Here is a 14,132-nt window from a genome sequence, read left to right on the forward strand (position 1 = left end):
TATTGTTGTTGATTTATTTTGGTAAGTTGAAATATTTGGGCACTTGAGGTATAAATTGTGATATATTGTGATATTGATATGCATGCGGTGGTATAAGGTATGGGTGTTGAAACGCATTTGGTGAGATAAGGGTGGCTAAAACACGGGATGCTATTTCGAGAAAAATATTTTCTTTAAAATTTAATGTGAAAGCTCCCGCGGTGATATAAGGAAATGAGATATTATGAATTTATTTATGATTTGGGACTACGAGGGGGTATCTCAGGAGTGCCCTTGTTGATATTTCTTTATGGCTGCATTGTTTTTGGTTATATTTGGTGTTTTCCTATGGAGGCAATGATATTCCGCAATGATAGGCTTACCTACGGAGGCAATTTGGGGTCGTGACGATAGGTAAGTTGGTTTTATGCATATAATTGTAGTATGGTAGATTTTAGTACCTTAATGTTCCACACTTGTATAAAATATTTTGGGATAATAGTGTTAGCATGCTACATTAGTAGTAGTAATAGTATAGATTTTTGTCACGACCCAAAATTTTCACCTTCAGGACCGTGATGACGCCTAACATTTCACTTGATAGGCAAGCCATCGTTAAAATAATCTTAACTATTTTTAAACAAATTAAATTAAACGGAAGTCAATTACTGAAATAAAGTATGGAATACTATAACAACGAAATCATCCAAATACATCCCTGAATCTAGTGTCACTAGTGCACGAGGTTCTACAATAATACAAATAAAGGTCTGAATAAAATCCAAGCTGTTTGAAAGATAATACACAGCTAAGATAAGATAGAAAGGGACTTCAGAATTGCGGACTCTGTGCAGTTATACCTCAAGTCTCCTCTAGGTAGCTGAATCCGAGCAAGTCTATGGTACGCCGCTGGGACCAACTCTAAAATCTGCACAAGAAGTGCAGAGTGTAGTATGAGTACAACTGACCCCATGTACTCCGTAAGTGTCGAGCCTAACCTCGACGAAGTAGTGACGAGGCTATGACAAGACACATACGTAAACAACATGTACAAGCATATACCAAAACGAAGCAACAATAACACAATAATTAACAATTTATAAATTTGGGAGGGAATGAGAAGGAGAATGTTATAAGAAATTTCAGCACGAGAAGTGTTACGTAGCAGTCAATTAATTCATCAATAATAAAATGAGCAGCTGATAATATGAAAATGGCACGGCACCACCCTTCGTGCTTTTACTCTCATTCTTCCCATAAATTTATAAATAGATAATAAGATTGGCACGACATCACCCTTCGTGCTTTAACTCTCTTTCTTGCCATGAATTGATAAATAAAAAATAAGATTGGCACGGCATCACCCTTCGTGCTTTGGCTCTCTTCTGGCACGGTATCACCCTTCGTGCTTTTACACTCTTTGAAAAATGGCACGGCATCACCCTTCGTGCTTTTACACTCTTTCTCACCATGATAAGGATAATATAAATAATATAAATTGCACGGCATTACCCTTCGTGCTTTTACACTCTTCCACAATATTCAACAATAATTAAATCAATAATACATTCATGAATAATGATCAAATAATCAATAATAAACTTAAGCATGAATATCTTAATTAAATAGGCAATTATTCAAAATGAACAAATTCCTCCAGCGTTCTTTGACTCAACCACAACGGATAAGTACACGTCACCTCACATATACATTATACCCGCACATTAAATCAAGTAGCAAATAGACAAACAAGTCTTACTCCCTCAAGTCAAGGTTAACCACGACACTTACCTCAATTTGTAATCAACTCAAGACTCCAATACACCTTTGCCTTGCGAATTAGTGTCTGAACGCCTCGAATCTAGTCACAATTAATTCGATTCAGTCAATATAAATTATAGGAATTAATTCCATATGAAAGTATTAATTTTCCAACAAAATCCAAAATTTGCACTCCAAAATTGCATGTGGAGTCCATGTCTCGGAACCCAACAAAAGTTACAAAAGCCGAAAGTCCATTCAACCACGAGTCTAACCATACAAATTTTACCAAATTCCGACATCAATTCGACCCTCAAATCTTCAAATTAAACCAAGAGGATTTTCACAATTTTTCAACTTAAATCACCAATTAAATGTTAAAAATAATCATGGATTCAAGTAATTTGACCAAAATAGAATTAAGAACACTTACCCCGTTGTTTTCCTTGAAAATCTCTCAAAAATCACCTCTCCCCGAGCTCCAAATCGGTAAAAATGAAAAATGGTCAGAATTTAAACTCACTGCCCAGGCTTTTCTTCTTCGCGAATGCGAGGGTCCTCTCGCGAACGCGATGACCAGGGATCCCAGGCCTTCGCGAACGCGACTCCTCACTCGCGAACATGTAGGCCAACACGTGAAGTGCACCCCAGCCCTCACTCTTCTTCATGAACGCGTCTGTTTTCTCGCGTTCGCGATGCACATTGGCCTTCAACCTTCGTGAACAAGAAGAACAAATCTCCGCCCGCTCTCAATTTCCCTTTGCGAACGCGTGACTCCCATCGCGAACGCGGAGAAGAAAACCAGACACCAGAAATCTACTGCTTCAGCCATCTTCCAAGTCCAAAAATTGATCCGTTAACCATCCGAAACTCACTTGAGGCCCCCGGGACCTCAACCAAATACACCAACAAGTCCTAAAATATCATACGAACTTCGTCGAAACCTCAAATCACATAAAACAAAGTTAAAACCATGAATCATACCCCAATTCAAGCTTAATAAAACTAAAGAATTTTTAATTTCTACATTCGATGTCGAAACCTATCAAATCAAGTCCGATTGACCTCAAATTTTGCACACAAGTCATAAATGACATAACAGACCTATTCAAATTTTTAGAATCGGATTCTGACCCCGATATAAAAAATTTAACTCCCCGGTCATACTTCTAAGCTTAAATTTCTATTTTAGTCATTTCAAGCCTAATTTAATTACGGGCCTCCAAATAATTTTTCGGATACGCTCCTAAGTCCAAAATCACCATACGAACCCACCGGGACCGTCAAAATACTGATCCAGGTCCTTTTCTCAAAATATTAACCGAAGTCAACTTAAGTGAGTTTCAAAGTACAAATTCATATTTTTATCAATTTTTCACATAAAAACTTCTCGAAAAATTATACGGACTGCACACGCAAGTAGAGGAAATCTGAATGGTGCTATTTGAGGTCTCAGAATACAGAAATGAATATTAAATTTAAATATGACCTTTCGGGTCATCATAATTTTAGAGTATTAGCTTTCGTGTTTTGTAAATAACTAGAGGATTTTATTGGAGGGTACACATACTTGGTAGACTAGTTGGTGGAGGCCTTTTTTTTCCTTCCTTTGCAAACTTATGGCAATATTTCAATTTAGCTGGGGCGCTTTTAATATGAAACTCGAAATTTCTCAACCCAAATCATTCAGTTCCCATCAATATTCAAGTTTTTCCGTTCAAACAAATATGAATCAATGCACATGAGTCGATTTGGAATTCATTCTCTACTTTTCTTTCCTTAATAAATCAATTGAGAAAAAGAACAATGTATGGTACATCAACATACAAATTAAAAATAAATTTCGTACAAATTTTAATGCAAATTTGAATATCTACAACAACATACATAGTAAAAACAAATTTCATACAACTAATTATATATTATACAACTTATTTATAACTTATCTATAACTTTCATACATTATTTCTACCCAGTTAAATACAACTACAATATCATACAACTTAACTACAATTTTTATACAAATTTTATATAATATGTCTTTTGTATATATTTTGTATCTGATTTTTATATATTTTGTATGTGGTGTGTGCATCTTCCTCTCTAAAATTCCAATTAAAACTTACTCTCTTAATATAATTTTGATATATATCAATAACTTTATGTAAAAAGATATTATTGATAACTTAAATACAAATTTTATACAACGATTCATACATTATACAACTATTTTTCAACTTTCATACAACATTCAAATAAAATATATACATACATATATACATATACTATTGTTCAACTTTCATACAACATTCAAATAAAAATATGTATAACTACAACAAAATATAATTTACATACAATTATACTACAACTTTACTACAATTTTGTAAGTATATTGTATGTCATGTGTTCTTCTTCATGTTTCAATCTGAAATTCAACCAAAATCAAGTCTAATCTTCACCAAAACATCCTCAAAATTAAGATATAAACTCCAAACAATATTTTCAATTATTTGCAACAACACACAATCCAAACAAATAATGGTTTTTGAAAAATCAAATTCGATTTCAGAGTTTCAAAGCTTTTTAATGGCTGTCAATGGTGGAGAGTCAAACACTTTCAAAATTTATAATCCTACAGAGAATTAGGAGAGATTAAAGTCTCCGCATATGTTATAGCCCAACTAAAGTGAAGTGAATCTTCAGGCTTTGCAATTTTAACTTCCTCGAGCATTCGTCTTTTCAAATCATAAACTGATATAACCAACTAAAGCGATATAAACTGATATAATCAAATCCTTATGAGTCTTCAGGCTTTGCAAGAGAGAGAGAGAGAGAGAGAGAGAGAGAGAGAGAGAGAGAGAGAGAGAGAGAGAGAGAGAGAGAGAGATGACCAACTAAAACAAAGTGAATCTTGAGGCTTTACAAGAGAGAGAAATAGAGACAGAGAGAGAGAGATGAAGAGAGAGAGAGAGAGACGGAGAAAGAGAGTGGACAATTATAATAACTGACATTCCTTATTCAATTCCTAATATAAAGTGATACTCATTTAAAACGTATTTGTATATAATTGGTAAATTGTATATGACCGTGTAATTAAATTAAAACTTGAGTAGGGAGGGTAATAAGGTTTCAAATAGTGTATAGGAAGGTAAAATTCCCTATTTTTTTCTCTTTAATTATCCAATATACTTACAAGTAATTATCTGCAATAGTAAGTGCTAATATAAAAAAATAGCAACATATCATTTACAACTATCAATTCAATTTATATGTTTTAATTTTATTTTTATTCTGATTCAAAAAGAATATTTTCCTAATAAAAATAATATAACATATTTAACATTACAAGATTCAAAGGATACTTTTAAGGGAGAAGGGTCAAAATTGCCCTAAACTATTGGAAATAGAGCAATTATGTCATCCGTTTGCTATGGGGCACAAAAATACCTTCACCGTTAGTCAAGTGGAGCACATATACCCCTCTCCACTAACAAACTCCACATTAGCTATAGATTCACTTTCAAAAGTATTTTCTTTGCTGATTTGGAGCTTCCGCTTGGAAAACAATACCCTCCATATAATTTCTTAATTCTCCAATATCAAGAACATCTGTCCAACACCTCCCTCGCCACGTTTCTCACTTCTTCGTCAATCACCACACCCTTATCTTATGTAGAGACTTTTATCCCGAAAAATTCAACCAGCGAGCCCCATCGGACTTCAACAGAAACTCCTCCAGTAGTCCACTTTTTCCTTGTATGTGTTTTTTTCTTTCAAAAATATGTATAGAAAAACCCAAAAAAACTTGTATAGAAAAATCCAAGTCCAGATCGGATCCCCTGCAAACGGCTTCAAAACGGGAAGAGAGATGATATAGAGGCTTGAAAATTAAAAAATGGAGAAAATTGCAGAAGGATTAAAAAAAATAAATATAAAAAAAGAATCGAATTATGTCTCTAACACCAATAAATCTCTCTTTTTCTTTGTTAATCTCTCCAGGTGGTACATGTTGTAATACGATGAAGTTGAATTCTCGAATGGCTATTTCGACAGTGTTTATGAAAGTTTGATGGGTTAATGATGAATAAACAAATATGAGAACAATGAGGAGAATAATTGATTATTTGATAGGATTTGCTGATTAAGGCATTTTTATCCGTTAATTGTTGAAAATGGGAAAAATATGGGTAATTTAGATTTCATTAATTTTCTTTGATGAAAACCCCCCAGCCAAATCTGATGTGGAACTCCAACTCAGCAAAACATATTTTTTTAAAGTGAATTTATAGTTGATATAGAGTCTATTAGTGGAGAGGGGTATATATGCTCCACTTGACCAACGGTAAGGGTATTTTTGTGCCCAATAACAAATGGAGGGCATAATTGCTCTATTTCCAATACTTTAGGGACAATTTTGCCCCTTTCCGTACTTTTAATAATACTATTGACCTTTAATTTAGAACTATAAGATTTAAATTTTTATTTTTTAAAATTTTATGTCCCATCAAAATAAGATGAATTAGAGCGAAAAATAGAAGTATACTTTGTTTAGAATTGATCTCACGTGAAAATAAGAAAGCAAATACTAATCGAATTAAGGTGGAACCTAACATTTTCACCTTTTAAGCATTTAAAGGCCTGATTTACATCTTTTTTCCTTCTATCTTTTTCACAACTTCTCTTCCCTTTTTCCCATAGTAAAAACCAAAAAGGGGGCGAAGTGCAGCAATAGTCACTTTTAAGTTTTTTATTTAAAATATATCTATAATTTACAATGTATTTAAAGATTAGTCAATTCACCCAAACTTCAGGACTAAGTATCCTGAATTTGAAAATTCAGGATTCTAACTGAATTTTTGAGCTGCTAATTTGAAATTCAGGACTAAGTGTCCTGAATTTCTGAACTACTAATTTAAAATTCAGGACATAAGATACGAACTTCAGAATACAATTTTTGAACTGAAGTTTAAATTTTGAGATTTAAACTCTACGATGTCGTGTTCTGAAATTTGAGCGAAATTGACTAATATTTAAATAATTATAAAATTATAAAATATGAATACATTTTAAACAACATGCTTAAAAGTAGCTACCTAGTGTCAATTACACTCGAAAAGTCAAACAGTAATCCCTGGGCCTGATCAAATTGGTTTTGGGCTTAGAATAATGGTGTCCAATTGTAAAATCCAATGGCTTCTGTAGACTTGAGCTAACTGAGGTTTGTTTGCGCCACTACTTCCACAAAAAACAGCAGAAGGAACGATGGAGATTTCTCGGGTTTAACTGAGAAATAATGCGGTTGCTCTGTCTTGCACTAAGGATCTACAAAACTCGCCCTCTCGCTTTTAAGCATATAATCGGCTCTATAGCTCCTCAGTATCCTTCCTTGTTTGCTTCACAACCTTTCTTTGGGGCATTTCGTCAACCATTTGTCAGAACCTGTCATACTACACCAGCCAAGCCCCCTTTCTTCAGCTCCGGCAATTCAACTTGCTACGAAATCATCAATTTCGATAAGTATGTGGACACATTGCGCGAAAAATCTCAACTTGATGTTAGCCAATTTGTTGGGATTATACAGAAGGCCAATGATTTTGGTTCTGGTGATGAAGCCATGTTGTTTCTTGATGAATGCTGTGCTAAACCAAACAATGACGTGGTCTTTTTGGTGATTTGGGAGTTGAGAAACCTGTGGAAGTTGGCTTATTTGCTATTCAAATGGGGTGAGAAATGCAAATGCCTGGAGGAAAACACGTGGTGTTTGATGATATGGATTCTGGGCAACCATGGTAAGTTCAGTACTGCCTGGTCTTTGATTCGAGATCTTCTTCAGATGTCAATAGATATTCAAGAGGCGGTCCTCGTCATGATTGATAGGTAAAAACTTATCTTTTTTATTTTATTTTTTGATTTCCTTTTCCCATGTTTTTGACGCATACCATTGAGTGAAATGTGAAGTCATTCATTTTCATGCAGAGTAACCTTTGTAATATGATTTCTGTAATTTTTGTGAGTTCATCTACATAATTGCTGAGAAGCCACTGTTAACTAGGTCGTTGAATTCAAGCATTAATTGGTAGATATCAGTAGTCTCACAAAAAAATGTTACCCTTTGATAGCTCTATCTAGCTAGAAAAGTTGTTTCATAGTTTTTGTAGGCCTAGTCATTCATGTTTTTTTCAGAATTAAGGTACCACCGAACCCACAATTCATTTATCTTACTGGATTCGCAGTTTTTTGTATGTGCATATTTAGTGGATTTCTCAACACATATATGGGGTCTAGGCTAAAGCTTCTGGGTTCTGCTGAACCCGTACCATAAATTGTGCATCCGTCCCCATGATATTCCCGATAAACTACTGAGAAAAATGCTATGCAATAGTTTGAGTAAGATGATTAATTGCTTAAGAAGATGTTTAACATTGTCATTCATGATATTCCAACAGATATGCCGCTGCAAATAATGCCGGTAAAGCTATACAGACATTCCAGATAATGGAGAAGTTCAGTATGTCTCCTGATCAGAGAATATTGCTGACATTCTTGAGTACTCTCTGTAAGCATGGCTTTATTGAAGAAGCTGAACAATTCATGTTTATTAATAAAAAGCTATTCCCCTTGGAAATTGATGGTTTTAATATTATCCTTAATGGATGGTGCAATATTATGGTTGATGTATTTGAAGCCAAAAGGATATGGCGAGAAATGTCCAAGTGTTGTATTGAACCAAATGGTACTTCTTATACTCACATGATTTCCTGCTTCTCCAAGGTTAGAAATTTGTTCGATTCACTTAGACTTTATGATGAAATGCAGAAACGGGGCTGGGTTCCAGGCCTGGAGGTGTATAACGCTTTGATATATGTACTGACTTGTGAGAATTGTGTGAAGGAAGCTCTTAAAATTCTTGATAAAGTTAAACATATGGGTTTACGTCCCAATTCTAGTACATACAACTTGATGATACGTCCTCTATGTGAATCATCTAAGTTGGGTGAGGCGAGAAGTATATTAGCTCTGATGGAGGAAGACAATATCAGTCCAACTATTGAAACATACCATGCATTTCTTGCAGGTGCAAGTCTAGAAGGAACTATTGAAGTTCTTAACTCTATGAAACGAGCTGAAGTTGGTCCAAACAGGGACACCTTTCTCTTAATTCTTGATAGTTTTTTGAAGTTGAAGCAGCCTGAAAATGCATTGGAGATATGGGCAGAGATGAAGCAGTATGAGGTAGTGCCCCAGTCTGCACATTATTCTCTTTTGGTGGGAGGACTTGTGGAGTGCAGGTTATTCTCCCAGGCAAGAGAGTTATATTCAGAGATGAAATCCGGTGGAATTCTTGATGACCCAGGTCTCCTGAAGTTCTTACAGATACCAACTGGTCCAAGAGGGCAACGAGATGTGAGAGATCCTAAACATACTAAAAAGGGGAGACTGACAAAGCATCCGACGCACAGGGTGATCAGAAGTGAAAAAGGTAGAAGGTAATTAAATGATGGTTGAAATATTGTAGCTCATCCGAGCCTGATGGATGCCTTTAGAAGCTACCCATAAATCTTTGACCGTGCAAGTTTATGTAGATTTGTTATGCTGGGACCGGGTTAGCATTGGCTTGGTTGCTTCTAAAGATAATTGGCCGAATTTGCCAGAGTATTCTCTAGATCGTTGATATGGCTGCCCGAGTGGCCTAGTAGGGATGTGCTTGGGAGGACATGGATAACTAATTTCATGCTATATATGGTTTGCCATAAGAACGTTTTTCCAAGAACATTTCAGCATTGCCAAATCTGTTACGTTGTCAACCTTGACAAAATCTCGGTCATTGCGTTGCCTTTCATATTGGTTCATCAACGTCCGATATGACAAGCCATGCCTCATATAAGTGACATTTGGTGTTCATTTTCTGTATGATTTTGCTTCAGTAACTGATGCCAGCACTGGGCCATGTCTTCGGGTCTGCGGTCTTCATATAATCCAAGAATGAAGTTCAGATTGTTGTAGATAAAGGCATCCGGTGAATCCTTACTGAACTATAATATACCATGCAGTTGAATAGTTTAGATTGCTAGGTTGCTAAATTGGATATAGGTATATAAATCTAAGTTATCCTACTCAATTCTTGGGTATGGAGTTGATTAGAAAGAGTGCACATCGAGATACGGGGACAGACTTCTCATTGCTTTTTGCGAACACATACCGCAGATTGCGGTATTAGGGGAATCGAGAAAGATGAAGTGCCCTGTGGTGGAATTGGCCTAATATAGCATAGTAGTATTACTTTATTCCCATCAAGAAAGTTGCAAAGGTGAGTTAAGTAATAATCATCGCTGCAACTTGCAACGTGATTGAAGCGTGGCTCTCTCCACACTGGGTGTACTAACATACTCATTGAATGTGATTTTATCCCTCCCGCTTGCATTATTCAATTGGCATTTACATTTTACGCATGATTCCAAATGTTTTGGTGGTCTCCAGAGTCTAAAAAGAGTAAAAACAAACACTACTTTTGGAAAGAAAATCAAATAAATATACATCATAATTTATAGAAACTATATTATTTATTCCCATAAAAATAACAAATGGATAACGGTCATCTAATTTGCTTTGGATGTGTATATAATGGTGGCTGGGCCAAGTACAGCCATAAAGTAGGACTAGCTCAGCTGGCTATTTCCTCAACCAACCATTAACCAGTCACGTCCAGCTCAGAGCTTCTGTCACTTAGGTTTATCAACATGGCTCTCTCTGTTCTCTTCTTCCTACTCCTCGCCGCCGCTGCCACCGTCAACGCCACCGACCACATCGTCGGAGCTAACAAAGGCTGGAACCCTGGCATCAATTACACCCTTTGGGCGAACAACCAAACCTTCTACGTTGGTGACTATATCTGTACGTATTATACACTTTGCAGTACATATTTTGCGTCTTTGTTACTACTTTTCTAACTTCTCTGTCCATCTCTCTTTTTTATTACAGCGTTTAGGTATCAGAAGTCACAGTACAATGTGTTTTTAGTGAACAAGACTGGATATGATAACTGCACAATAGAAGGTGCTTTTGGGAATTGGACCGGCGGAAAAGACTTTATTATGCTGAACAAGACCCAGAGGTATTACTTCATTTGTGGCACTGGCGGTTGCTTTAACGGAATGAAGGTTTCGGTGGTTGTTCATCCTCTTCCATCTCCTCCGAAGTCAGCCATTTCTGCTGAGCATTCCTCCAAAAAATCTACTGCTCCGGTGGCGGCGTGCGGTTTTGGGTCACTATTAGCCATCAGCTTCGCCTTTTTTGGATTGACATTTTCCGTTTGGATCTAGCAAGTTTTGGTCTTTCTTTTTTGAGATTGTTGTGCTATCTTAGCTCCATTAAATTCTGAAACTGCCACAACCACAAGTGTCAAGTGTGTATTTGTTATTTTGAATTTTTGATTATGTCATTCTTCAATTCATTATTGTTCTTTAATTTCAATTAGTATCAGATTTTTCTTATAATCTGCTATTGTTTCTTTGAACTCCATTTTTACTGCCGTTTATATTTCTCTACTATAAGAATAAGAATTAAAATAAAATAAAAATAAAATAGAAATGACACCAGATAAATTTTTCGGACATTTTTCGTTAAAATTTTTAATTTAAAATTTCAAAACAAAATAGTACCGGCAAAACAAAGGGTTCTGGTATACCTGGGTTGGACTCTAGGCAAGGCCCATTCAGTCATTCATATGGGCCTAGATACCTATAGCACCGAACACAGCCCACTACTTCATGCCATGTGTATTCAGTTTGCAAGTTGTGGAGGCAGAGAGATCAGAGAAGGGAAATGGGAAAGGCACTGGATTGTTAGTGATAGAAACTAAGGGTCAATCAAACTATATAGAGAACCAAATTTTCTATAAGTTCCCATAAAACGCACGTAAGTAAATGATATAATGGAATTTTACGTGAAAAACTCTCAACTCACGGGATTAAAAACCACGACCTACCCTTGTAGGATTTCAACTTCACTACTGAGCAAACTTTAGATTACAACCTATTGTAACCTAGGAATTAACCTCTTAATCTCTCACTAACTTGTAACAATTCTATTACAAGCCACTTTGTAATAACTCTATTACAAAGACTTATAACTCGACTAACTCTAGCCAAGAGTCCAAGACACAAACACAAGGCTTATGATTTTACAAAATTTTCCTATACAATACTTCTAACTAAGCTTAGTAGGAATTACAAGTAAAGTATCTTAACAAACGTGCAATACAGCTAAGGACATGTAATGACTAAATACAAGAAACTGGTCCTTCGTTATGTTGTTCTTTGTTCTTGATACCCTTGAGAATCACTTGCAAGATTGACACAGACTTAGAGAATGCTTGATTGATTCTGAATGTGCAAGTGTTTTGTTTTGCCTTTGCTTGATGTTAATAATTCATTTGTGACATCACTTGAATGATGCAAGCAAGTTAGGTAAAGGGCATTCCCTATAAAGTTGATTGATGCACTGTTTTTGCACTGTTGCGTGTGGAGGCAGCAACTTTACAGCCGTGAGGAGTTGACTTGTACCGTCACCAAGGGAACTAATGACCATCTGTTCCCTCTGTTATTCTTTTGACTCTGAAGAGTTGAACTATGTCCCCGACTTGAGACTTGTTGTTCTTTAGTGCTTGAGGATGTGTAACATGTTCCTTATCTAGTTCTTATCATTAAGTTTGTTAGATCATCAAAACATAACATGGATACATATAACCTATCAATTTTCCCCTTTTTGATGATGAAAAACTTATAATTGAAGTTCCCCTAAGAACCAGAATGGTAGATCAGTTTCCTGTATTCCCCCTGAATCTGTTCCCCCAGCTTGTTCCCCCTCAATTATTTTCCCCTTTTGGCATCATAAAAAGATCAGTAGCAAGTAATAAGCAAAAAGAAGTCTAGCTTGGTTAACTCATGCCACATGTGTGTGCACAATCATGACTAAAAATAGAGCAAAAGAGCAAGACATACACGACAAAAAGGATGAAACGTCCATTAATTTTTGAAAATTAAGCAGGGAGCAGTTCCATTGTTACCAAACCATCCACAAAATAAAAACAACAAAAGGTACCAGTCATAAACATCATTAAGACAAAAAACAGAGGACGGACACTAGGGACTTGACACTGGGAACAAGACGGCTATTAAGGAGCACTGGAAGGGGGAGCACTGGAGGTAGAGGAAGAGGCAAGGGTTCTAAGAAGGATGTCCATACGAGCATTTGCAGACCCTTGCTCGGTTAGCAAACTTTCCTTCAAGTCCTCAACCTGTTTTCTGAGAGCAGTATTTTCCTTTATCAGGCAGGCAACCTCTATGTTTTGGGCACTACTGGAACCAACTACCTCCTGGGTTTGACTGAGTTGACCTTCGAGAATGGCATTCCGAGCCTTCAGCTTCCTTATTTCTTCAGTGGCACTATTTTGAGCGTTGATCAGCTGAGAAATGGTCGAATTGCTGCCAACCCCTCCACTCCTATTAATGCACTCACACTCTTCAAGGGTGATTTTGGAGAAAGATTGATTGCGAATTCCTACTTTAGCATGTCCCAAACGAACCTTGAAGAATTCAAACACTTTAGTAAGGAGAAACCCGTAAGACAACCCATGATTATCTTCCTTGAACTCTGCTACTTTCTTCATGTGCTCTATCATAAGACCATGCAGGTTTATAGTGGTGTAGCCATCCAATGCTTCCATGAGAACTAAGTCTGCTCATTATGTAATGGAGCGTCTTTCAGCACGTGGGAGCAGAACTTTGTTCACCATTTCGAATAGCAGTTGGTACACTGGAAGGAGAGCCTTCTTGTGTACTCGTTCCCCTTGCTGCACTGCCTTATCCTTCACAATGGCGTTTGTGAAATATTTAGAGCATACCCCTTCAATGGAGGACATCCCATAAATGGGCACACCTAAAATGGCTCCCAGTACAGTAGTGTCTATCACAAAATCAACACCGTTCATTTTCAGACAAATGTTATCATCCTCTACTGTGAAGAAGTCAGCATAGAAACTACGCACTTCTTCCTCATATACCTTGGGATTGTCAGTTGTGAACATATGTGTCCACTATTGGAATTCACAGATCTCCACCAATTGGTGCATTGATAAGTGGGGATTTTGACTACTTATTTGCGCCTTTTGACTTTTGTTTTAGTTCAAAAATATTTAAAGGAATTTCCGAAAACTGATGAAGTATGCTTACTTGCAGGAGTATTGGAAAATGAGCCATTACGATGAAATCAAACTCAAGAGGAGTGCTTTTGAACAAGGACAAAAATCAAGCACAAAAAGCTAAAGTGCGGACCGCAGAATTCTGTGTCGAGTTGAAGAACATGAAGAAGAATTAACAGAGTTACAATGTAAG

General features: G+C 36.4%; 2 protein-coding genes across 2 annotated transcripts; both read left to right on the plus strand.

Moving 5' to 3' along the window:
* Positions 1–6,919: 6,919 nt before the first annotated feature.
* LOC107796662 (uncharacterized) lies at positions 6,920–10,169 on the plus strand. Its single transcript, XM_016619454.2, has 2 exons — positions 6,920–7,617; positions 8,187–10,169. The coding sequence occupies exons 1-2, from the start codon at positions 7,034–7,036 to the stop codon at positions 9,229–9,231; spliced, it is 1,629 nt and encodes a 542-aa protein (XP_016474940.1). The 5' UTR covers positions 6,920–7,033; the 3' UTR covers positions 9,232–10,169.
* Positions 10,170–10,320: 151 nt separating this feature from the next.
* LOC107796663 (early nodulin-like protein 17) lies at positions 10,321–11,208 on the plus strand. The gene is made up of 2 exons (XM_016619456.2): positions 10,321–10,632; positions 10,720–11,208. The coding sequence occupies exons 1-2, from the start codon at positions 10,479–10,481 to the stop codon at positions 11,058–11,060; spliced, it is 495 nt and encodes a 164-aa protein (XP_016474942.1). The 5' UTR covers positions 10,321–10,478; the 3' UTR covers positions 11,061–11,208.
* Positions 11,209–14,132: the final 2,924 nt, after the last annotated feature.

This window comes from Nicotiana tabacum, chromosome 4 (assembly GCF_000715075.1).
Source record: "Nicotiana tabacum cultivar K326 chromosome 4, ASM71507v2, whole genome shotgun sequence".
In the NCBI taxonomy this organism is placed as follows: domain Eukaryota; kingdom Viridiplantae; phylum Streptophyta; class Magnoliopsida; order Solanales; family Solanaceae; genus Nicotiana; species Nicotiana tabacum.